Here is a 22,273-nt window from a genome sequence, read left to right as displayed (position 1 = left end):
TCCCAGATCCCTGGCAAGATCTTGTCCTCCCTCCTCCCTCTGTGCCTGCTTTCAGCTGTCCTTCCTAACTTTGTAAGCCTAGAACAATAGCAACCCTTTTTTTTATTTTTCTTTTTTCTTTTTTTACAGTAACAACCCTTTATCATGACTGTTTACCAGTATGTGGGCCTGCAGAAGAAAGGATAACGCCTGTGCCTAGGGAAAATGGGTGTGGCCCACAGACCCCAACTTCCCCAGAAGGCTCATCCTCAGTGAGCTTAGAGGTTTCCAGCACCCACAGGGCTGAATAAGGCCAGGGAGGGAAGTAGTAAGATGACCATGGGGTCCTCACACTGTTTACAGTCAGCACTTGGCTGGGGTCAACACACAAAGTTACCCAATATCTCTGTGAACGTGCCTCCTCCCAAGTCCTACCCTCAGGGAGGCTGCGTTCTCACCGTACACTGGGTGATCACTAGGTTGGTTTCTCCTAAGACTCAAAGCCAAGGATGGGATGGATGGATTTATGGGAGATTGAAAAACAAAATCGCCTGGGGGAAGGTTGTGCAGACATTTGATAACTTGGTGCTATATGGGGCTTCAAATGGTAGACATTTGTCATCCCCAGCATGGCCCCATCCCTGGCAAAAGAGAGAGTCTGACTCCATGGACCATTCTTTTCTTGAGCCTTGATGGATAAAACCAGGTTTGGAGAGGATTCACCATTACCCCCAAAAAGCCGGGTCCCTTTGTGTGCTGCTGGCAGTCGACTAAAGCAGAGCCGTGGCGCGGAACTGCCAATGTTTGAGTATTTAATTTGATAACTTGTGCGGCCCCACCCTGCACAGCTCAGAATCACCAGGAAACGTTCAGGTTTCCCACAGGGCTAGTTTTCTCGCTTTTAAGTCTAATTCATGACCTGCTCAGGAAAGGGGACTAGAGCCAACGTGTCTCTGGTTATTGGTAACCTACCACGTTTGCATAGTGAATCTGAGTCCCTCCCCTCCCTACTGGGTCCCATGTCCCCCATGGAACTTCAGAATCCACGAGCTGATTAGAGACCCAAGATTCAGGAAATGCCACACCCGGAAAGCCCAGGTCCATCCATCCACATTAAAACTCCCCCAAGCTGGGTCTGTCTGTTTTCCCAAGTCCTAATCATCAGCACTTTGGGGTCCTGAGCGCTGCAAAGATCACGGGCACAGGGTGTGGTTTGGAGATTCCAGCTTACAAGCCTTGTAACCTACTGGGGTTTAAACTTCTCTTGCTCCACAGAGGGACAGATGAGAGGGGTCTTGTTGCTCCAAATCCCTGAGCCTCAAGAATGTGCCCAACTTACTCAGTGGGCTCTACAGGTTCTCCTTCAATGTGGTTTGCAAAGCTGGTCACAAGCTCCTGGACCAATCTTTTCAAAGCTTCATCCCAGAAGACAAAATCCAGGGAAGGCGTGACCCCTGTCCCCTCACCTTCAGCTGACAAGGACACACACAGTAGACCTTACCTGACCCTCTGTTCTCCCTTTCCCAGCAAAGCAGCAGGTGAAGTACTGACGAGCGGTCCCGAAGCAGGCGACCTCGGGTCCTGAAGCCTGTTTCAGCAATGGCCACACAGCACACAGACACTGGGTTATATTTGCTTGCGTTTGCATCATAACCACATTTTCCCAGCTCTGGCCAATCACAGCCGACCTAGCCCTGGGCTTGACTTATTCAAACCAGCGGGGAAAGCTTTATCTGCTCCTATTCAAAACAGCAAAAACAAGAAGAGCAGACTTTTAAAGGCTTCTTTTAACTCCAGCTCCACCCCTGGTCTATTGATTTTTTTAAAAGTGCAGAGTCCATCAATAATTCAGTGAGGGAGGATATGAATTTGCCATATTGTAGATATGAATGTATTATGCTGATGACAGGCGGCTGGCTAGAGCTCTCCTACTGTATGCCTGGATGTTCAGGATGGCGAGATGATTCTGGGCAAATTTGTGGTGATAGGAAAGCTTTTGTTTAGTCTTTACAAGTCCTCCTACTATGTGCCTGGAAACCGTGCTGGGCTCTGAGTCTCATGGCTCCTGTTTGGCAGTATCAAGAGCATGCACAGGAGTCCCCAATTCCCCAAGGGCTTCAGTCTATACCCAGCAGTCAATAGCACAGCAAGCACATGTTTGCTAAGTACCCAGGGGAGAGGGAGTTGGTTCCAACCTGGGCCAGAGAAGAGCTAATGCAGTCCAACCTTTGCAACCTTGATCAGAACCCAGTGTTTGTTCTGCTGGGTGCTATAATCTTAGGACCAAAAAGGGAATACGGGAAGAACAGCGTCCACCGTGTGTGGGACCAGTGGCGGGGAAGGAAAGCAGCCCCCACTCATGCATAGGTTTTTAAACCGGCCTTTATTAAAACAATTGTAATACAAATATTCCAAAAATATAAACAGACTCTTAATGGCATCCTACAGTTCAAGTTTTTGAATACAACAAATGTATCAAATCATGAAGCAAGGTGGTCAAGGATCCCATAGCCCAGTCACAGTGGGAAGCAGACCCCTCCCCTTCAAATGGCATCTTGGAAATAGGCAGATCTGGAGTAATCACAGGTAAGGAGAATCACCAGCTTGCAGAGCAGAGCAGAGCAGTTCTGGGAGCTGACCCTGCACTAAAGGATGGGGCAGCTGGCCAGACCTGTGACCTCTTCTCCCCTGAATATATTTAACTAATGATGTTTTCTAGAAAGAGGGACTGGGGATGTAGCTTAGCTGGGAGTGTGTGCTTAACACACACGATGCCCTGGGTTGTTCCCAGCACCTCCTAAAGCAGCAAGGTGATCACACCTGTAACCCCAGCACTCAGGAGGTCAGTTCAAGATCATTCCTGGCTAAATGTGAGTTGAGGCCCCTGCTTGGAATTCATGAAACCCTGTCTAGGGGTAGAGGTAAGGGAGAGGGCTAAGCTATTTTAAAAAAGGAACTGAAGAGTAGCCCCAAATGGAAATGGCTCACACTTAGCTAGGCTGATACACTGGATGCAGGACAGCACAAATGGGCCGCACTGCCAAGAAGCCTCTGAACAGGGCAGGGCAGGGCCATTTCCCCGGGAATGGCTGCTGTGAGGGTCCCATGCTTTTAGTACAAAGCTTTTCTGAGCCACTGTTAACAGAGGGGGTTATACAATTACACAAAAATCTTTGGGAGGCAGGAGGGAGTAAGACAGGTCCCTGGTTAAATGAAGGCAATTCACTCAACTTCCTTAATTAGGGACCCATGGGCCTACGGTGTCCCCTCTACAATGTGCAGAGTGGAAACCCTTACCTGGCCCTTTATCAAACTGGTCCTGTGTCCAAAGCTCCCCCTATAAGAGGGACAGGAACATCAGGCTTTTGATTAGAAGCCCAATCAGACACACATTGTGTCCCTGAAGAGGCACCTTAAAGAGCTGAACCTGGCAGGGGGCAGATTCCTGGCATGGCTTTGAGTGGATGCTGACACTGGGCCCAGTGGTCTACTGACTCCTGAAAAGCAGTGTGCACTGGGGTGACAGACTTGAGGAGGAGCTGGCTCCTCTCAGTCTTGCCCTACTCTTCTCCCCTGCATCACTTGCCTCTAAACCACGGAACTAGCACAGGGATAGCAAGATACGCCACCTAGCTGACTCAGTCTGCGGTAGATCCTGATTAGGTCTGAGAAGAGGAGTTGGTGTAGCATCTCTGTAGCAGACTGCAGGTGGCAAGAAGGATTGTGGTGGCAGACAGGCCTAGAGAGTTGGGGTTTCATGGAGAAGCTGCAGGAGCTCCCATGAAGCCACACTGGGCTTTGGTCACAGGTAAGCATGGAGAACCAAGAAGTCAGAAAGGGACCTTCAATCAACTCTGAGGCTCTTATTGCTTAGTTAAGACTAGCCCTCAGAGTAGCCTTGTGAGAAGACCCCCTCCTGCAGTATTAGGATGGCAGTGAGACCAGGCCCTGGACCTGAAGCCAGCCGAGCTCCCACATTCCTGGCTAGCACCTGGAGCCCTCACCTCACCTTGGGAGGACCCCATAGACATCAGCAAATGATGCTGGGGAAATGGCATGTCTTTGTCACAGAAGTGAAAGACAAGGCTTCTCAGCCTTGGGCCAAGGAAGAAGTCTGCATAATGCTGGAAGGATGTCAGCCAGCTTCCACTCAGAATACCCAGCTCCAACAGAGGCTTTCTCGAACTTGAGGCAGGACCTCGTGTATGGAAACTAGAAAATATTGTGACTCCTGAGCGGGAGGTGACCACACCTGAAACCAACCCACAAATGCTGACCCACCTCCAGGGGAAGCAGAGATGGGGTAGGAACCCCCACCAACCTCAGAGGGAGGGAGGAGAATCCCACCTAACCCTGGGCAGGACTCAGTTAAGGCAGTGATGCTGAGGTGGGGGCCCCTGTGTTCCCAGTAACAGCGACACTTCCTGTTAGTTTTCCGCTGTGACTCACTAATCTTAAAGCATAAAGGGTGAGAGCTGGGAGATGCCTGAGCACAGGGCTGGAGAACGCTCAGCCCCATCTCCACAAGCAGGAGCAAGCATTTGGCAAATCAAGAACAGCAAAACCTACAACTTGGGAAAGTGGTTCTCCCAAGGCCCTGGAGGGAGAGAAACAGCCAGGAAGGATAAAGGCCAGAACAGGCAAGAGTTAGCCAGGACAGGACACTGGGGAGGACAGCCTAGCCCTCCCCAGCCTTTGGAGCTAATGGCCTTGCATCAGCTAGCACAGAATCCCTGAAGAGCACTTTTGGGATCTACAAGCCAGGAGACAGACATCGTGCATTGAACATTGGCGTTTTCCCTGTACCCAGCACGTCCCACAAGCATCTCAGGCCCATGACCGCAGCTCGGCTGGATACAAACCACTCCATGTTTATAAAGAGAACTTTAAGAGTTAAAAGAACAGAAATCAGCTGTCCTCTCCTAGGACAGAGAGAAGACCTCCTTTCCCATGGGAGTAAGACTATGGCTTGGGAGTGAGGAGGCTGGCCTGGTACTGGAGCCTGGAGACAGAGAAGCAATTCTGCTGGAGTCAGGTGCAGTCCATAGGACACAGGACCTGGTGGGTCTGTGAACATGTCCTCATCTTCCCAAACGTCTGCAGCTGCTGGCTAGATTTCTAGGTGTGTGGCTGGGCATCTGAAAGCAGCCTCTGGCCTCTCCCTTCTCCTTGGCACAGGCCTGGTGATGTTGAGGAAAGGCCATGGTTTGGCAGGGGAGTCTACAACAGTTGCCTGGCTGTGACACTTAGCAGCTCCCAGGGCAGCAGGAAAAGAGACAAGAGACTTGGGTCGAGTCTTGATCTTTCAGTTTCGCCCCCTACTGGCCACTGGGCACCGTGGACCATAGTTTACTGGACGGGCACATGCACATGCATGCGCACACACACACACCCACCCACACGCACACTTGGGAGACACAGGGTTCAGAGAGCTCTGGGTCTCAGTCTGATTTCCTGCTCTGCATGTGACCTGCCATACAGCTCTTGTCTAGCATGCCCTGGGTACTTGCAGACCCTGACAGTCAGGTTGATCACAAAGGCACAGTGTAGCAAATCCCCTGTTGGGGTGGCCATTTCTTGGAGCAGGAAGGCTAAGGGGCCCGCAGCTGCCCAAGGCTGGTGTAGACATCATCCGCTCCACTCAGCTCCTCGAACACTGGAATCAGGTTCAGCAACTCTGTATCTGCCATGTCATCAAACCAGGACTGCACAGGCACCTGGGGCAGGAAAAGGTGACATTATCTGACTTTTCCTTTCCTTTCCAGTGCCACTGGAGGCTGCTGGGCCACACAGGGGTAGTGGACTCCTCTGATAAAGCCCACAGTCCCAGCCTGCAGCCACCCCCAGTTCGACGCCTGGTCTGGAGCACTCACTGCGTTTTCTGGGTGGAAGATGTATGACGCAGGGGAGTTGTCCAGGATGACAGTTTTCCTCAGGTCCCTTCCCAGGCGGCTAAGGTCCTTGACATAGCAGCCCTGGTGGAACACACAAGACTCCCGGAACAGACGGGCCCGGAACACCCCACACCGGTCCAGCAGATCTGTCACAGGGTCAGCATACTGGAAGAAAAAGAGAAGTTTTAGCCTGGGTGCAGTGCTAGTCCTGGCGGTTGCCAAACAATCTCCTGTTCCTTCTTCCCTTCCTGAAGTCAGGTACCTTGGCCAAGCTGGCAGTGAAGAGAACACATTCAAAGAGCTCCCCCATTCGCCTCAGGAACTCATCAACGTAAGGCCTCTTGAGCACATATACCTGGGGAAACAGAGTGGATTGCTGGAGGAACCCCAGGAGGCAAGGCCGAGGACACAGCACTGCCCGTGCCCACTGACAGCCTATGTCAAGCCCCTGCGACTTCTGCCCACCATGGACAGCTCCACCAGGTTACAAGGCTTCCGCTGCCTCAACAGGCCCAATCCTAACCTGCCAGCAAGGAAAGGACACCATGTCCCAGGAGCCATCTTCATCCGGGGTGGACCATCAGCTGCCTCCAGAAACAAGTAATCAAGAATAGGCCTCACAGATGGAAACAGCCTATCCTGGATTACTTGAATCCAGCCACAGCCGGCTCTCTGTACTGGATTCCAGCAGGACAGCCTATGTAGGTCCCCATGTGGCAAGAACCCCAAACTTCCTCAAACACACACCTCACAGGGTTTCAGTGAATACCACCATCTTTGAGGACTTGCTTGCTCTTAAAGGTTCTTCAACTAATGTGCTGCTTCTTTCTCACTTCAGCCTGCACATGTGTTCCTTAGGCAGCCAAGCTATAAAGCAGCACAGGGTGAGCCCATCCAGTACCTCTCAGCCCAGACCAGACACCAGCTGAGCAGAACCTTTTCAGTTTAGCAGCAGAAACCCTCCATGCAGCCACAGACTGTTCTATCAGCCTGCCACTCCTTCAGCCCCTTCCTCAACAGTTCCTCACCAGCATGGCTCTCCTCCCAGTCTTTCCTCAGATCCACATGGCATGGCACCTCCCATTCAGGCGGCTTTATTAACCAGGAGTTCTTGAACACACCAGCCTATGCCAGGGCCCCATACATTCTGTACATTTCTATCCTCAACAAGACTGCAGGGACTCACAGGCGGAGCAAAGAGCTGCGGCTTTGTGGCTCTGATGCCGAGAGCCTATAAAGGGGGAGTGGCTACAACGGCAAACCCAGGGAAGTCTAGAGCTGACCATTCCCACTCTGTGAAAACAGGGATGCTGCCTGCTAGGATGTCTGCACCACTGCTCCCTGACTCCCTTTGAGGCTGGGTGTGGGCTGGCAGACAGCTCACCTGGTGCGTGGTCCCCTCAATCTCTACAGGCACTATGAAGTCAGCATTGTTGATCGGCTAGAAGGCAGAAATGGGTAGTGTCAGCAGACAGGAAACCCCCTACCCTGGAGACAGCCCACTAAGCGGTTCTAGCCAGCATAGGGCAAAGTACCACATCTCTTCAGGTTCTCCCTTCTCCTTCATCCCCCATCCATCTACCTGCCAAATTCTACCTAAAGTAGGTTTCAGGGCTTTTATTTTGATAGGGTCTTGCACCATCATCTGGGCTGGCCTTTAATTCCTGCTCCCCTGAGCTACGGACATACAGGCATGCATGTCTAGCTTCTTTTTTTTTTTTTTTTTTTGGTTCTTTTTTTCGGAGCTGGGGACCGAACCCAGGGCCTTGCGCTTCCTAGGTAAGCGCTCTACCACTGAGCTAAATCCCCAACCCCACATGTCTAGCTTCTTAAGACCAGCTCTTATTGTAAACCCAGGTTATCCTTGAACTTGTGATTTCCCTGCCTCAGTTTCCCGAGCACTAGGATTGTGGAAGTTGCCTCTGTACCCGGCTTACGGCTTTCTTGAGTTAATAAATACAGTCGTCAGGAAGGCCAGACGTGCTGAGGCCAACCCAGCTACTCTCCCAAAAGTGGGGACAGACAGACATTCATCCTTGGTGGTGGACAAGTGGAGACAGACAGACACTCGTCCTTGGTGGTGGACAAGTGGAGACAGACAGATACTCGTCCTTGGTGGTGGAGGACAAGTGGAGACAGACAGACACTCGTCCTTGGTGGTGGTAAGCATGCATGTGTGCTTGTGAATATGCCCTTTTAACCTCGTCCGTTTGGCCCCCAGGTATCATGACTCCAGGGTGGCCTGGCCCTATCCCTCTATCATTTCCATGTTCATCTGTTCACCTTACCGACCCTGTCATGCAGCTCACACAGCCCCTAGAGAAGGGTGTCACCATGCTGATTTACCTTAAAGGAACTATGCACAAGGGTTTCGTCCAGGTCAATGACCACGCAGATCCTTCCTTGATCTTGCTCTGTCACCTCTGGGAGCAGGCAGGTCCCAGGGATCTAAAGGAAAGCAGAGCCAGCTGCTGAGCTGTGCCCAACAAGAGGCCCAACCATCCCTCGGCACAAGCTAGGAAGAGCCAGGCTGTCTGCGTACAGTCACCAACCCAGGAAGGTCATCCTGCTTAGAGGCAGAGAACAGAGGCCGAGGAACATTTAGTGTCTGTCATCCTGGGATGGTATTGACTAGACAGCAGAGGTGGGAACAGGGCATGTGCCTGTCCTCACAGCTTTATAGGGGCCATGGCAAATACTTAGCAGAGAGGATAAGGAGGTGCTCAGGACAGGGAAGATAGCCGCTCTGCCTGCCAGACTCGTCAGGGCCTACAGGGCCAGCCAGATTAACAAACCTGATAAAACTGGTACTGGAGACACTGGAGCAGATCCGACTGTGGAGACAAAGGACATGGTTAAGTGCTAACTCATCAGCTACAGCCCCAGCCAAAGCACCACTTGTGCTCTCCAAGAACCCAGCCATCCAGCTGCTCCCTCAGGACAAAGTGGTCTTCCTCAGGAGCTGGTCAGAAGGGCAAGCCTCCTCTCCACACTGAGTACAGGCCCTTAGGGACTCGGGTCTGAGCTCCTCTCTGCAGTTAGCCTCTTGCTTAGTTCTTAAACTTGCTTTTTTTTGGGGGGGGGCGGGGGAGGGCTGGGGATTTAGCTCAGTGGTAGAGCGCTTACCTAGGAAGCGCAAGGCCCTGGGTTCGGTCCCCAGCTCCGAAAAAAAAGAACCAAAAAAAAAAAAAAAAAAAAAAAACCAAAACCTTTTTTTTCTTTTTTTTTTTTTTTGGAGCTGTGGACTGAACCCAGGGCCTTGTGCTTGCTTGCTCTACCACTGAGCTAAATAAATCCCCAACCCCTTAAACTTGTTTCTTGCTAAAAAACACCTGTTCCTCTCAGCCCCATGGGGCACACGCTATACAAGGGAGCATGGAGACACTGAGCACTCCAGCACAAAACACTAGGCCTAGAATGTGGACGTGGCATTCAACAACACTAAAGTGTTGTAAAAAGCACTGAGTGTTCCTAATGTAAATCTTGAAAAAAATTATTCCAGAACTTACAAAACCCTAAGACTGTCATTTGAGCATGTTTCTTTCAAACATGGGCTAGCATTTCCCCACAGGAATATATGAGTTTACATTCTGCTTGTGGCTTAAAGTATTACAAGTGGTTCACAATAGCACCGTGGCAAATTGCTAGTAGGATCTTTCTGTTTGTTGCTGTTTTGTTTTGAAACAGGGTCTCACTACATAGCTCTGGCTGGCCTGATGCTTGCTTGCTATGTAGACCAGGGTGGCCTTGAACTCACAGGGATTCTCCTGCCTCCCAAGTGCTGGGATGCTATCTGGGTTATTCAGAGCATGGCAGTTATAATTACTTGGTTTCTACAAAGAAACTAGCTCAGAAAGCAGTTCTGGAAACGAGACATTAAAAACACAGGTGCCACAGCCAGGTATGTGAGTTCCAGTCCCACCATCAACATTAACATATGGGTCACTTTCCCATCTGCAAGGCACCTTTCTGGGGTTCTGGAGTCTGCAGGACCTGGATAGCCACCCCCATAGATGAGAAGTATCAAGAAGGAGACAGACTACTAAGGGAAGAGAGTTTAGGGGCCGGGGATTTTCATGACACCAGACCAGGCCAGAGTGTGCACCCATCCTGCTACCTTGGCGATGGTGTTGGCCTCCTCCTTGTGTGTGAGCTCAGTGGAAGAGCTTGACTGGCTGACATGCTGTGTGTGGAAACAGCACAGGAGGGCCTTGAAGATGCTGCGGCCTCGGGGCTTCTTAGGCGAAGACTTGGAGACTAGGCCTAGAGAAAGAACGAAGGACAGATGGAGGCGTTAGCTACAGGGACAGTGTCAGTCTCAGTCAACAGCTCCACATGGTCATATGCTTTCAAGTCTGCCAGATAGGCTTTATCAGTCATACTATGGCAGGTCTGGAGGGGATGCCCAGACAGGCTGGGTGTTCTGTGACCCAGTGCCAGCACACTGCCACCACAATGAGCTTGGGAGGCCCTAAGGACCCTGGCAACAGTTCCAGGCAAGAGTGACCTTGTCCTCCAGAGCTAGCGGAGTCGTGATTCAGATCAATGCTAGCTAGACCATGGACCAGCAGCAACAGGTCTAAGTTCAAGTTGCTTAAAATCTCAGCGGTTCCCCAAAATGGCTTGAGACTGCTGTGGATAAAGAAGCCATCAAGCCTGACCACCCAAGTTCCATACCACATGGTGGGAAGAACCAATTTCTACAAGCTGTCCTCATGTGTGTGGACAGGTGAGTGTACACATTCATGTGCACAGACAGCTGAACTAGGACCCTAGGTCATGACATAAAGCAGCTTCCAGTCTGAGGCTGAAGCCTGTTTCCAGATGATCTGGGCTTTGGAGTACAAAGTCAATTTAACAGGAAGCTCAGCAAGGCAGCCCCAGAAAGGCTGGACAGATACAGAGCAAAGGGCATTACAGGGCGCAGCAGCAATGGGCTCCAGGAACTGTTATGCAAGAGCAGCTGCTGCGAGGGGCAATGTGGCCAGGAGATGGCGCTATACACCCACTTATGGATGGTCCCAGCTACATCTCTTCTGGGGGGGGGGGGGGGTGGTTGCCTGTCCCAGAGCTATCAAACAGGCTGGTCCGCTTTAAAGCCTGGACAAACTATTGTGCAGGCAAGTAAGGGCCAGGTGAGGGAAAAGCAGAATGACGCCCCCAGTCCCACCCCAAGAGCTTCCCCTATGTTCTTCCCAGGGTAGGGGAAAACCCACACCGTAGCTGGGGTCACCCATTGGCAACTCTTGCTTCCTCTGCTCCTGAGGGAGGTCCCTTATTGGAGTAGATGATGGCAGAACCATACCCACTGACTGGGCTGCCTGAGACTCTGAGGAAGAGGAAAGAAAACCCAAACAGTTCCCCAGACCAAGGGTGGAGAAAAGGTCCCCACAGAGCAGCCAATACAGCGGTCAGTGAAGTGCTCTCACATGGATGGCCAGGGTCTTTCTAGTAAGTGATTTCTTTCCCCTCTTGGGTTAGGCTTAGGGTTACCCTTAATTTTGGTATGGCTGCTAGGGACCTCTCCAAAAGTAACTGAGCTTTTCCAGGAAATTGTCTGAAAATCTGGGCATCAGTTAAAGGACAGATTTTTATGTGAATTCTCTCCTCCTGTATATGGATTCCAAAGTTTACAGTCTGGCTGTTAGGAGTGCAGAAAGGCAAGCATTTTCACCCACTGAACCATTTTGCTGGCCCCATGGCATCACTTCCAACATCCTGGCGACATGGGAAGAACTGAGATGTCTTTGGGCATTTTGTGGTGAAGGTTTTGCTGAAGAAGTCTGCCAAGCCTTCTCCAAGACCAAATGCAAAGTTCAGTGGTGGTGGGACAAGCTGGCTGTTCCTTAGAAAAGACCCTCTGGACGCCTAATTATCTCTGCAGAAACCAGAAGGGAGGGGCTGCTCCCACCCACCCCTGTTGGCCCGCACTAAATCCTCCATTCAGAGGCTCAGGGCAGACGCAGAGACAGAGGTCCAAGACCAAAGCTGAAGCTATTCCTTTGATTTATGTTTCTTCTTGCACAAACCACAATTGGAGGCTTAACCCAGGCACAGTCTTTCTTAAAAGACCGCACAACCCAGGCCTCTCCTCAGGAGAGGCTGCCTCAGAAGTGTGCTCAATGTCTTTGTGACCGGCTCTGTGAGGAAAAGTAATCCTGAAGCTGCTGGCTGGGGCCAGGGAAAAGCCTTGCCGGTGTCCGGTGTCCGCTGTAGGAGGCACAAGTTCCTAGGCCTACTCAGGAACCTTGAACTCTGTAGGGGATGAGGGGCTTCTCCAAGGCACAGTGTGACCAACAGCCTCTGCATCTCAGGAGATCAAAACCACCCTGACCTGGAGTGCAGGCTCCTAAAGGCCCACACCCAGGACCATGAGCCACCCTCCTTTCAGGCCCCACCTCCCAGCAACCTTTATGCAGACTGCTTTCCTTACTTTCCAAACACTACTTCTGAGGGGCACCAGGGCGGGATTCAGATTCCCCCACGTGGCTGGTTCCCTGCAGGGCCAACAATAGCCTCACCAGTTACTGTTCCACAGCCTTTGGCCTAAGTAAGGCAGGTACTATAATTTCACCAACTTACTAGGCAGGCCATCTCTGGCCTGCCACTCCTACAGCTAGGTCCTGGAGAAGCTTCCATTCTCATGCCATAGCTCTCACATGAGGGAAGGAAGGAGCTGAGTGGGCCACAGCCATGCTTACAGAGCAGAAGAGCAAAGCTGGGCTGTGCTAGAAACTTGCTGTCAGTGCCTCACTAACTCTCAGTAGGGACTGATTTGTAGGTCCTGCCCCCCATCTGCAGGGGGAAAGAAACGAAGGCGGAGGTTAACCAGCCTGTTGGGGTCATGCAGTGCTGTGAGGGCAGAGCGAGAATGTGAACCCAGAGCCAAGGCTGTGGGCATTCCCCAACAGTTTCTTGACAGCTCCACACACTGCTATCCTCTCCCTTCCAGGATGAGCTGAGGAAGGACCAGTGTGGAGCCTCAACCGCCAGCCTCCTCCACATTCTCCAGCAGGTCAGCGAGGTACAGAAGGCAGCAAGGACACAGGCTGAGATGTAAATCTACTCCCTCCCCAAACTGGTATCAAAAGCCTTCGGATGGACGGCTCCTTTCAGTCAATGCTCTGCACTGTATCCCTGGTCGCCAGGGAGGCAACACTAGGCAGGCACAAGAGCATCCTGGTCCCCACCCACTTCTTTCCAAAATGGCTTCCTTTCCTGTCTGCTGAGGAGCACCTGCTCTCCTTGCTCCAAACCTCTCAATGTCCAACAGGCCAGCAAGACACAGTGGGGAGACAGCTCTAAGAAGAAAGGGCTGCCACTAAAGACTAGAAGCCAACACCTTCCCACCACTCCTCCTCCTCAAGGCTGCTAGTTCCTCACCAGGCAGCCAGTGAGCTCTCCCTTCACTTGGTACTGTCTGGGCTGGAGTCCAGGCTCTGCTGGATTCAACCATAGAGCCTTAGTTTCCTCATCCAAAACTTGGGTCAATAGTAAGACCTCACTCAGGATAAACAAAATGCATGAATCAGGTCCCTGGTAGCCTCTCAAACTAAAAGCTACTACACTAACTGGCAACAGCCTGGGCCTCATTTGTAGGCTTCAACATGGACCGCTAACTGGAGTTGGCATGAGTCCCATTCCAGAAGGGCAACAGGGAACTAGGGGCCCTCACCACTCCAACCTCACCGTGTGGTTGAAGTTCAAGGTCAGAAGAGGAATGTGTGTCTGGAAGACACCCCCTCCCCATCCATCAGACCTTCCATTTCATTCTCAGCTGATGGATGGTGCTCTGGCTATGACAAGCACCACCCTCTCCCCTACACAGCGCCGCAGCAGTAACCACCCTATAGAACCTGTGCCTGTAATGCCAGACAAGTGAAGCCTGGCAGTACCAAGATGACAGGACTTTAACCTTCTGAAGGTCAGGTCTGGTTATCAGGGTTGCCAACAACAGTTATGTGTCCCGGTAAAGGAGCTCCTCACAGGAAATCCACATAGCGCAGGACAGGCAAAAGGCATTCCTTGAGCTATGGGATGGGAGTCAGACCATTCACATACATGAATACTTTCCTGGTTCCCCCTCAGCTCCCATCCTACCTCAGCAAAGGGCAGGGCTGGCTCTCACTATAAAATGGCCTCTCTGAGTGGCCTCCCTCCCCTTTGCTATTGGAGGAAGGAGAGTATTTGGAGCATTTCCGGCCCTTCTTGGCCAGCTGCCTGGGCCCTGCAGCCAAGACACATCTGATTGGGGCTCCCTGTGGAGAGGAGTCCTCCCAGGTTGTCAGCAAGAGGCATCTGTGCCTTGGCTACAGACAGGCACTGAAGTGCCAAGTTGATGGAAGGGCTCCTTGGACCAGCAGGTGAGTGGGCAGAGAGACAAGAGGGCAGGAGACGCCTAGACAAGCCCATGGGCAGACCAACAGTGGACGGTGGGCCTCTCTATCCAGTGGCCCAACAACTGATGCGCTCTCTTCTGCTAGCAAGGCAGGCAGGGCAAAAGTAGATGTGTGAATCAGGCTGCATGGGCTGGGCTTGTTTAAGCAGTTTGCGTCACAGGATTTAGCTCGCACTGGCACAACTGAGGCCTCTGGTAGTTGCTCACCAACAGCTCCTCGGTTCCCCTTGTTGGGCAGAGAGGCTCCTCTCCTCTTTGTGTGTATCTGAGGCAGCCATCTCCAAGTGAGTCACAGCAGCTTCAAAATCCTGCATAGCCTCGAGAGGACTTAGGGATGGGCCAACCCTATCCTACCTTGCCTGACAGCCCTGCCCCTGCCTCAGCCTCATCCCGCTCAGGGCCTCAGACCTCCATTTTAAGAACTTTCCTTTAATCAAGAAGATCTTGGTTCTCAGAACAAGGACTTTCAGGCAACTTCATCTCAGAAGGAGCCTCTAGCTGAATTATTGGGGAAAAACGCAGGCAGCGTCAGTATTTACAAACAGTAGTAATAAGAATGGAGGTGAGCTGCAGTGGGGTCTCAGGAAGAGCAGGTTCTAACCTGAGGAACGCCAGGGGCTGCATCCTACTGTGCTGCACAGTGCTGCCCAGAGCAAGGGTGACACTGTCAGCCCTCCCTCCTCCTGGAGAGGTGCTGTGCACGCTCATGGGAGGGGGCTAAGGGAGACATGGCAGACACGACTGAGACATCCTGATGGCGATTCAGGCTAGTCTGGGGTCTCTGTCCCAGCCTTTCAAATGCTTGAGCTTCACGGAGAACCAAGAAGAATCCAGGGCGAGGAGGCATAGGAAGAGCAGGAGGACAGAGCTGAAAAGTATCTACCCACGATGTACTGGCTCCAAGGGCTAGGTGAATTGGAAAAGGGCTAGGTGAATCGTAGTGGTTTGGGTCAGATCTCCACCAGTAAAAAAACATAAACAGGGGCTGGGGATTTAGCTCAGTGGTAGAGCGCTTACCTAGGAAGCGCAAGGCCCTGGGTTCGATCCCCAGCTCCGAAAAAAAGAACCCCAAAAAAAAAAAAAAAAAAACATAAACAAAAAACAAAAAAACTCTGGCTTTGGCGTAAGTACCAAATGTGGCAGGAACCTCAGTTTTTCTTCCATCTGTAAAATGGTAAAAGAATGACTATCTTAGAAAGTGGAGAAGGACTTTAAGGACTTTAGAGTGTACTGGCCTGATGACAGCCCCCTGTAGGCTGCTAGGCACTAGGAACACAGCCCCTTCACATTTGAAAGTCTGCTTCAGGGGTTGGGGATTTAGCTCAGTGGTAGAGCGCTTGCCTAGGAAGCGCAAGGCCCTGGGTTCGGTCCCCAGCTCCGAAAAAAAGAACCAAAAAAAAAAAAAAAAAAAAAAAACAGTCTGCTTCAAGGACTGGAGATTTAGCTCAATGGTAGAGCGCAAGTGCAAGGCCCTGGGTTCAGTTCTTAGCTTGGGGGGGGGGGTCTGCTTCAATCACAGAACGCTCACACTACAACACCAACTGAGATTCCTTACTTCGAGAGGCCACATAGCACAACCAGTGGGGCAGCAACAGGCCTAGGAGTGGGCCTCTTCTAGGACTATACAAAACCAATTATGTCTCTGCTTCTGTTCGAGGCTAGCCAACCTGCTCCCTCCCTCCTCAGGATCTGTCCAAGACCTGTGCTCCTCCCTACTCCCCTTTGCTTTGCTACTGGAGCAGCCGATGAGAGCAGGTTCTCAGCAACCTGGTTCTTGCACTGGCCTAAGGCAGCAGAAGTGGAGTGGCCAGGCCCGGGCCAGGGTGGCCCCCACAGGTCAAGCATGGTGCTCAGCTCTCAGCAGACTCTCTATCTGACAAGTGGGAATACCTTCTATCTCCAAGGCTGCTGAGACTAGCTCTGGTCACAGCACCTTGCCCATGGTGATTGTTCTGTAAATCGTGGCTGGGACCAGAGTAAACAAGAACAATTACTCTATCCATTCACTCAGAAAACTCTAGGCTCCCCTGGAGGAGCCACAGGCTGCCGAATGAAAGTGACTCTGGACCCTGAGGGAATCTTCTGCTCAGGGATGAAGAGGCAGTTGGCCTGCCTGTGTCTTTGCTGTGCTTCCTGGCTCTTCTCCCAGGACACCTGTCAGAATCCCGGGGAGCATTTGGAGCACACACCCGGCCCACCTGCCAGGCTCTGAGTCAGTGGGTCCCAGGTGTGCGTGTGGGGGAGGGGCTGTATTTTTAGTAAGTGTCAGGGGAGAGGCTGATGTGTGTCCTTGGCTGAGAGTCAGAGAATTTTAACCACCCCCTTCCAGGACTACAAGGCAATTCCTCTGGAGCCCCGGAAGCCTCTCTCTCCACCAGATCTGATGATGGCCTGCGACTAGTTGGGCTAACTCAGGTTTGCTTCTCTAAGGCCACTTGTTTTACACTGCCAAAAAAAAACAAGACCCCAGTCAAGAGGCCTGGGCTTGCTGTCTTCCCTCTCAGTATCTTGAAGGAGAGGCCTCCTTCTCCCTCCTGCTGTGCAAACAGAGGTGGAATGCTTTGTCCCTTCCCATAGATCTGTGTGACACAGCCTTTCTCTCACTGGAGTGGGAGCCATGTTTGCTCCCTGGGAACAGTGCAAGTGTGTTAGAGCCGAATCAACAGGACGGGAGTCTGTCAAGATTCTAAGAGGCTGACAAGGAGGCCCTCCTTATGACCCAGCACTGAGCAATAGGCAGGAGAAGCTCAAGGTCTCAGTCCCACTACAGCATAGCACCAAGGATAAGGAGGAATACCTCTGTCAATATGAATACAAGAGAAGAGTCAGAGACAGAGAGGTGTGTGTGTGTTCAGGAAAAGAATGTCAGGTTCACTCAAGGCTAGCAATAGAGAAGCTAACCAATAAGAAGAGAGCACACACTCCTGCCCAGAGTCAGGCTGTGGTGTCTGAGGAATAACACACGGTGATGCCGGGTGAGAAAGCTCCCGTGGAGTGAAGGGCTGGATGCTGCACTCACCCAGAACTTGCTCTTAGTCTCTGATCATGAGTGTTCCATTTCAAAGAAGTCCACTTCCCCGTTCTAATCCCTACCAGTGTCTTCGTAAGATCTGCGTGTAGCATCGTCATCTACATCTCAGCTGGCTACATATGTGAGAATATGTGAGGCATAATCAGAGCCACATCCATGCCCTTCCTCTCAGTCACTCAGACCAAAGCCACTGCTCTCTTCAAAATCTCCCTTCTCCTTGTCATTAAGAGTACCTAGAAGAGGGGTTGGGGATTTAGCTCAGTGGTAGAGCACTTGCCTAACAAGCACAAGGTCCTGGGTTCGGTCCCCAGCTCCAAAAAAAAGAAAAGAAAAAAAAGAGTACCTAGAAGAACCTAATCTTACCCTGAAGATTACCAAATGAAGACAGTGCCAGTTCTGTCTCTAAGACACCAAACTACTTCCAAGGTTTAAGCTAGACTTCAGAGACTCTTCATGAGGCCCAGGGCTGTAAGGCCTCCTCCTACCCCCAAATGCCCAGGCACTAGCTGGAAGGCCTGAGGCCCCATCTCTGTCACACAGGCACCACAGCCGCCTGTAGGAAGGCTGTGGAAGGCTCAGAGGCTCAGGCTCCTTCCACACCAACAGTGACTGGGGGCACCTGTCCTTTGTGGTAAAACCCATTCATCTGACTGGGCACTGTTTACACAGCGTGTCCAGGGGATCAGAAGAGGGGGGACAGAACGCCAGCCAAGCTGCATTTAGGAATGAGCCTGAAGCAACCAATTTTGCTCCTGGACTGACAATAACGAACACTTAACAACCATTTCCTTCACAAGTGCCAATCCCACTTCTTCACCAATCCTAGGATCCCAAGACAGAAATAGAAGATAACACCCCACTTCAGGGACGCTGTGCCTGACTACATGTCAGTAAGTGCATGTATGTACACTCTCACAGCCCACGAAATGTTCCCATGTTCTCTCCCATGCATGGACACTCACATAACCTACTTATATTTACATGTTCTCTTAAATGTTTACAGCATCTCATACTTCTCACATCCTGTTGTTAGAAGTGTCCCTCCCTCCAGTGTCCCCTCTGTTTAACTCCCTACCTTCTCTGGCTGGGAGGAAGGCCTTCCCTCTACAGGCCCCATGACGCCTCCACACCTCCCCATGCCTGCGATCCCCAGGAACCTCTCTCTCAAGTATGGCTTCTTTAAACAAGTCAGCCCCCAAGCCTCAGGCTCTGCACCCTTACTGACTGTAGTGGGGCAAAAGTCACACCCCAGGGCTCTCAGTGTGGAGCAATCTGGCTTACATAGTCTCGGCGGCCACTCAGCCTGATTCCAGGACGGGGATAAATCCTGAGGGAGCGGGACTGAGTCTGTCAGCTCCCACCTGTGCAGGCTGGCCTAGGAGGCCTACCCACCCACCAACAATGTGCCTTTCAAAGCTTTTTCTGTTAAAGACTTAGCTGCAGCCACAGAGAACTTGGACTCTCAAAGGAAAAGGGTAGGATTTCTTCCTTCTGTGGAGAGCAAGAAGAAAAACTTGTCACTGAGGGACTGAGGGGCTGAGGGGCTGAGGGGCTGGAGAGATGGCTCAGAGGTTTAGAGCACTGGCTGCTCTTCCAGAGGTCTTGAGTTCAATTCCCAGAACCCATGGTGCTCATAACCATCTGACTCCAGTTTCAGGGAACCAGATGCCCTCTTCTGACCTCTGTGGGCACTAGGCACCCACGTGGTGCACAGACATACACGGAGGCAAAACACCCATACACATAAAATCTAAATCTAACAGTCACTCTGTTTTCTAGTGACAGTAGTCTCCAAGAAGACTCCTCCGTGTAACTAGCCATCAGACCCCGCCCAGTTCCAGATGTGAGAAGAGGAATCCAAAGCTTAGTCATTCTTCCAAGAGTAGGCATCGGATCTTTCCCTTAGCAGGTTATTTCTGAGTCCTCCACAAAGTTCTGATAGGTTAATAGAGGCCCTGCCCCTACCTCACTGTGGGCTGCCAAAGATAGCCTTGTTTCCTTTGCTTTCCCATCTTAGCCCAGGGGCACAGCCTCCCTGTAACTGGGTGACACTCTTACACCAGGCCGCAGTAAGTACCCATTCCTGCTAAAGGGATACTTTTAATTTTGATGTGATACACACACAACCAGCTTCTTGCTGTACCGGGAGCCACTTCTCCTTCTGCCTGGAAAGATGATCTAATTTTGCTGCTTTTATTATCAACAATTTCAGCAACTTTGTTCTACTTCCCTGACTGTAATTACCTTTGAATCATCAGCACACTAGGCAGCTTTAACACTCAGAACAGAATGCTAAAAATACATAGTCAACATAAAAAAGTCACTGGTAAACAACTTCACCCAGAAAATGCCGAGGCTAGAGGCAACCTGTTTCTTTCTAGAAGTCAACTCACTAATAAACTGCTTCACACTCCTCTTCAGCTCTTCCAAAGGTAGGCAAGAATTGGGGATGGGAGATGGTGAGAGGGGAGGGGCAGGAATTCCTGAAGGCGTGTTAAGATGCAGGTTCTGTTTGTAAATGATGTCCGACTCAGCTAGTCTGGCTGGTTGCTGGGGGCCAAGCAGCTCAGATGCAAGTCCGCCTTCCCTGGAATGCAGTCAAATGCCAAGGGGAGGGGGAGAGACCAAGAGGCTGCTGGCTGGAGAATACAGGTTCCTCCAGGGAGAAATGTGAAGGACAAACTTCCCACAAATAAAGAAAACAAAAATGGAACTACAAGGAAACGCAACCAGCACCAGCAACCCAACACGGTCAGGAAGCCAGCTGCTCTGCTCTCTGCCGCCCGACACTCATTCTGCTGGATGAAACTTCAGCTCTGATTTGCTCAGTGCGGCTACAGCCCAGTCCAGATTCTTCTTATCCCGCAGTGGCCCTGCCACCCTCAAGACGTCACTAGGAGACCCTGTAGGGGGCACAGGTGGGAAAGAGGCACCAGCTGTTCCTGGCTTCTTGTCACTACCCCCTCCTCTTATGTCCTTGCCCATCCAGATTTCTTCACCTGAAGCTTGGGTCCTCTGCCTGGGATGAGGCTGCCAAGGGAACTGAACACTGGCAGTAACTGATAAACACAGGCTGCCTCTCTTTACAGCACTCAGCACGGCTGAGGGGCCAAGAGAAGGAGGTGAACTTGCTGCACAGAGTCTCACAGCTGGGTCAGTGATGCAGTGACCCTGGCAAGGAGGAGGGGCAGGCAGGGCTTCGGCTGTCTGCGCAGGCTGCTTCAGAAGGCCAAGAAACACGCACCGCTTGCTCCCCTTCCCCCATCCTAACAAGGAATTCCAGAGAGCCTGGGACACCAGCCCAGCTGCCCTACCCCTAGGCTAGGCAAGTTGGGTAGACTCCTTGGAAAGTGAACCCAGGAAAAAGTGACCTGCTGCTTAGTATTAGTAGGGGATAAGGACCTACACCCAGGCCCCACAGCTGGCCTCCTTCCAGGTTCTAGGCCCCAGTCTACTCAATTGTGGCACGGGCCTTTTATGCCCCGCTGGAATCTCAAGCTGCAACGCTTGAGATCTGGTTCCAAGAGCGTGCTCACCACTCAGCCTCTGAGCCAAGTGGCCACAGTCCTGGGAGTGCTCTAGAAAAAAGGGAGAGGGGGGCAACACTAGTCCTTACTCTCGGCGGAAATTTCTACCGGCTATCTTGAACACAATACTCAAGGCCAGATGAGCATAGGGAGAGGAGAGTTTCAGGGGACCCCACTGTGATCAAACCCGAGCAATCCCATCTTCCCAGCCCCAATCTCCTCCCCGCCCCCGCGGGAGGCTGGGGCCTCTGCTCCGCTGCTCAAGCACACCTCAGAGAGGGCCTGAGGACGCCCCTGTCTGCTCCAACCCGACCCACCCCCCAATTAGGCGGGGGGTCGCGAGCCTCTGCCCACAGACAACTCGCACTTTTTTCGCTGCGCGATTCAGAAACACACTGGGTCTGATGCCATCCGGCGAATTATGTAACCAGGGACACCGCTCCCGGGCTAAACAAACGCGGCTGTGTGTGTGTGCGCGCAGCGGCGGCCCCGGGGGAGCGCACGGGGCAGGGAGGGGCTCCGGCCCGGCCTCGGGTCCGGCTTGTTTGCTCAGCCGAACCGCAAGAGTCCCGCGCTCGTCCCTGACCGCGGCCTTCCCTCCCCCTCCCCCACCCCAGCCTCGGGCCGGTGAACTTCGTCCCGAGTCCCCGCGCCGCCACGGCCGAGTGCCCGGGCATCCCAGTCCTGCACGAGAACTCCGGTCCGGGCGGCGTTCCAGCTCGGGACCCCTCGTGCCCTCCCCGCGGCCCCGGGGCAGGCGTGCAGCGGTGGTGGTGGGGGGGGGAGTGACCACTCCATCTCCGCGGCTCGGGTGGGGGCAGCGCGGGTGGCCTGGCGCGACGCGCGCCCCCGGAGTCTCTGCCTGCTCCCGGGGGGAGGGGTGGCCCGACGGGTGACAGCTGCGCGGATGACACCCTCCCGCCGGGCGCTGGCAGCCCGGGCCTCGCTCAGCCCCCACTGGGGTCCGAGTGCCGACGGGTGCGCGAGAACCGACGGACCCCCCCGGTCCCCGCCGGACCCTCCGCCCCCTCCCCGCCCGGGGGCAACGCAAAGTTTTGGGAAGTTGCGCCCCTACCTTGCTTGGTGAGCACCAGGGCGTCTTCCCTCCTCGCCTGGGTGATGATGGAGCCGTGTTCCATCTAACAATCCCGCGGGCCCGGGCTGGCTGGGCGGGAGGACGCGCGGGCGGGCGCGCAGGCGGGCTGGGCTGGGGGGCCTGGGCGGGGGCCCGTCGGGCTCCGGCTCCCGAGACTCCGACTCCCGCAGCTGTTCACATCCCCCCCCTCGCGTTTCCTCCCCGGGCGGGAAGGGAGGCGGCCTGCACAGAGGGCGGGCGGCCCAGGCGGCGGCTCCCCCGGTCCCCCCAGCCCCGATCCCCCGGTGGCAGCTCCGGGCTCCTCAGTTTGGGTCCAACATGGAGAATCCGGAGCGAAAACAAGAGGAG

General features: G+C 52.8%; 3 protein-coding genes across 3 annotated transcripts in view; 1 reads left to right on the top strand and 2 right to left on the bottom strand.

Annotated features, from left to right (window-relative positions):
• Positions 1–1,580, bottom strand: part of Avil (advillin) — an 18,028-nt gene extending 16,448 nt beyond the window's left edge. The window contains exon 1 of the mRNA NM_024401.3: positions 1,481–1,580. The gene's annotated coding sequence lies outside the window, so the exon portion shown is untranslated. The remainder of the gene's footprint in view (positions 1–1,480) is intronic.
• Tsfm (Ts translation elongation factor, mitochondrial) overlaps positions 1–2,418 on the top strand; it is a 27,933-nt gene extending 25,515 nt beyond the window's left edge. The window contains exon 9 of the transcript XR_015624370.1: positions 130–2,418. The gene's annotated coding sequence lies outside the window, so the exon portion shown is untranslated. The remainder of the gene's footprint in view (positions 1–129) is intronic.
• On the bottom strand, positions 2,344–22,247 carry Ctdsp2 (CTD small phosphatase 2). The gene is made up of 8 exons (NM_001398613.1): positions 21,905–22,247; positions 9,991–10,136; positions 8,669–8,707; positions 8,220–8,321; positions 7,258–7,314; positions 6,136–6,228; positions 5,853–6,038; positions 2,344–5,696 (listed from the first exon to the last, which is right to left on the bottom strand). The coding sequence occupies exons 1-8, from the start codon at positions 21,966–21,968 to the stop codon at positions 5,571–5,573; spliced, it is 813 nt and encodes a 270-aa protein (NP_001385542.1). The 5' UTR covers positions 21,969–22,247; the 3' UTR covers positions 2,344–5,570.
• Between the last annotated feature and the right edge of the window lie 26 nt (positions 22,248–22,273).

The sequence above is a fragment of the Rattus norvegicus genome, chromosome 7 (genome assembly GCF_021556685.1).
Source record: "Rattus norvegicus strain SHRSP/BbbUtx chromosome 7, alternate assembly SHRSP_T2T, whole genome shotgun sequence".
Taxonomy (NCBI): Eukaryota; Metazoa; Chordata; class Mammalia; order Rodentia; family Muridae; genus Rattus; species Rattus norvegicus.
This window is presented reverse-complemented; position numbering and strand designations above follow the sequence as displayed.

Coding starts and splice junctions, on each gene's coding strand:
- Ctdsp2 (NM_001398613.1), bottom strand. CDS start 21,968: ATGGAACACGGCTCCATCATCACCCAGGCGAGGAGGGAAGACGCCCTG. Junction 8,708..9,990: donor AGGCCAACACCATCGCCAAG/GTAGCAGGATGG, acceptor TTGTCTCCACAG/TCGGATCTGCTCCAGTGTCT. Junction 5,697..5,852: donor TCTTCCACCCAGAAAACGCA/GTGAGTGCTCCA, acceptor TTCCTGCCCCAG/GTGCCTGTGCAGTCCTGGTT.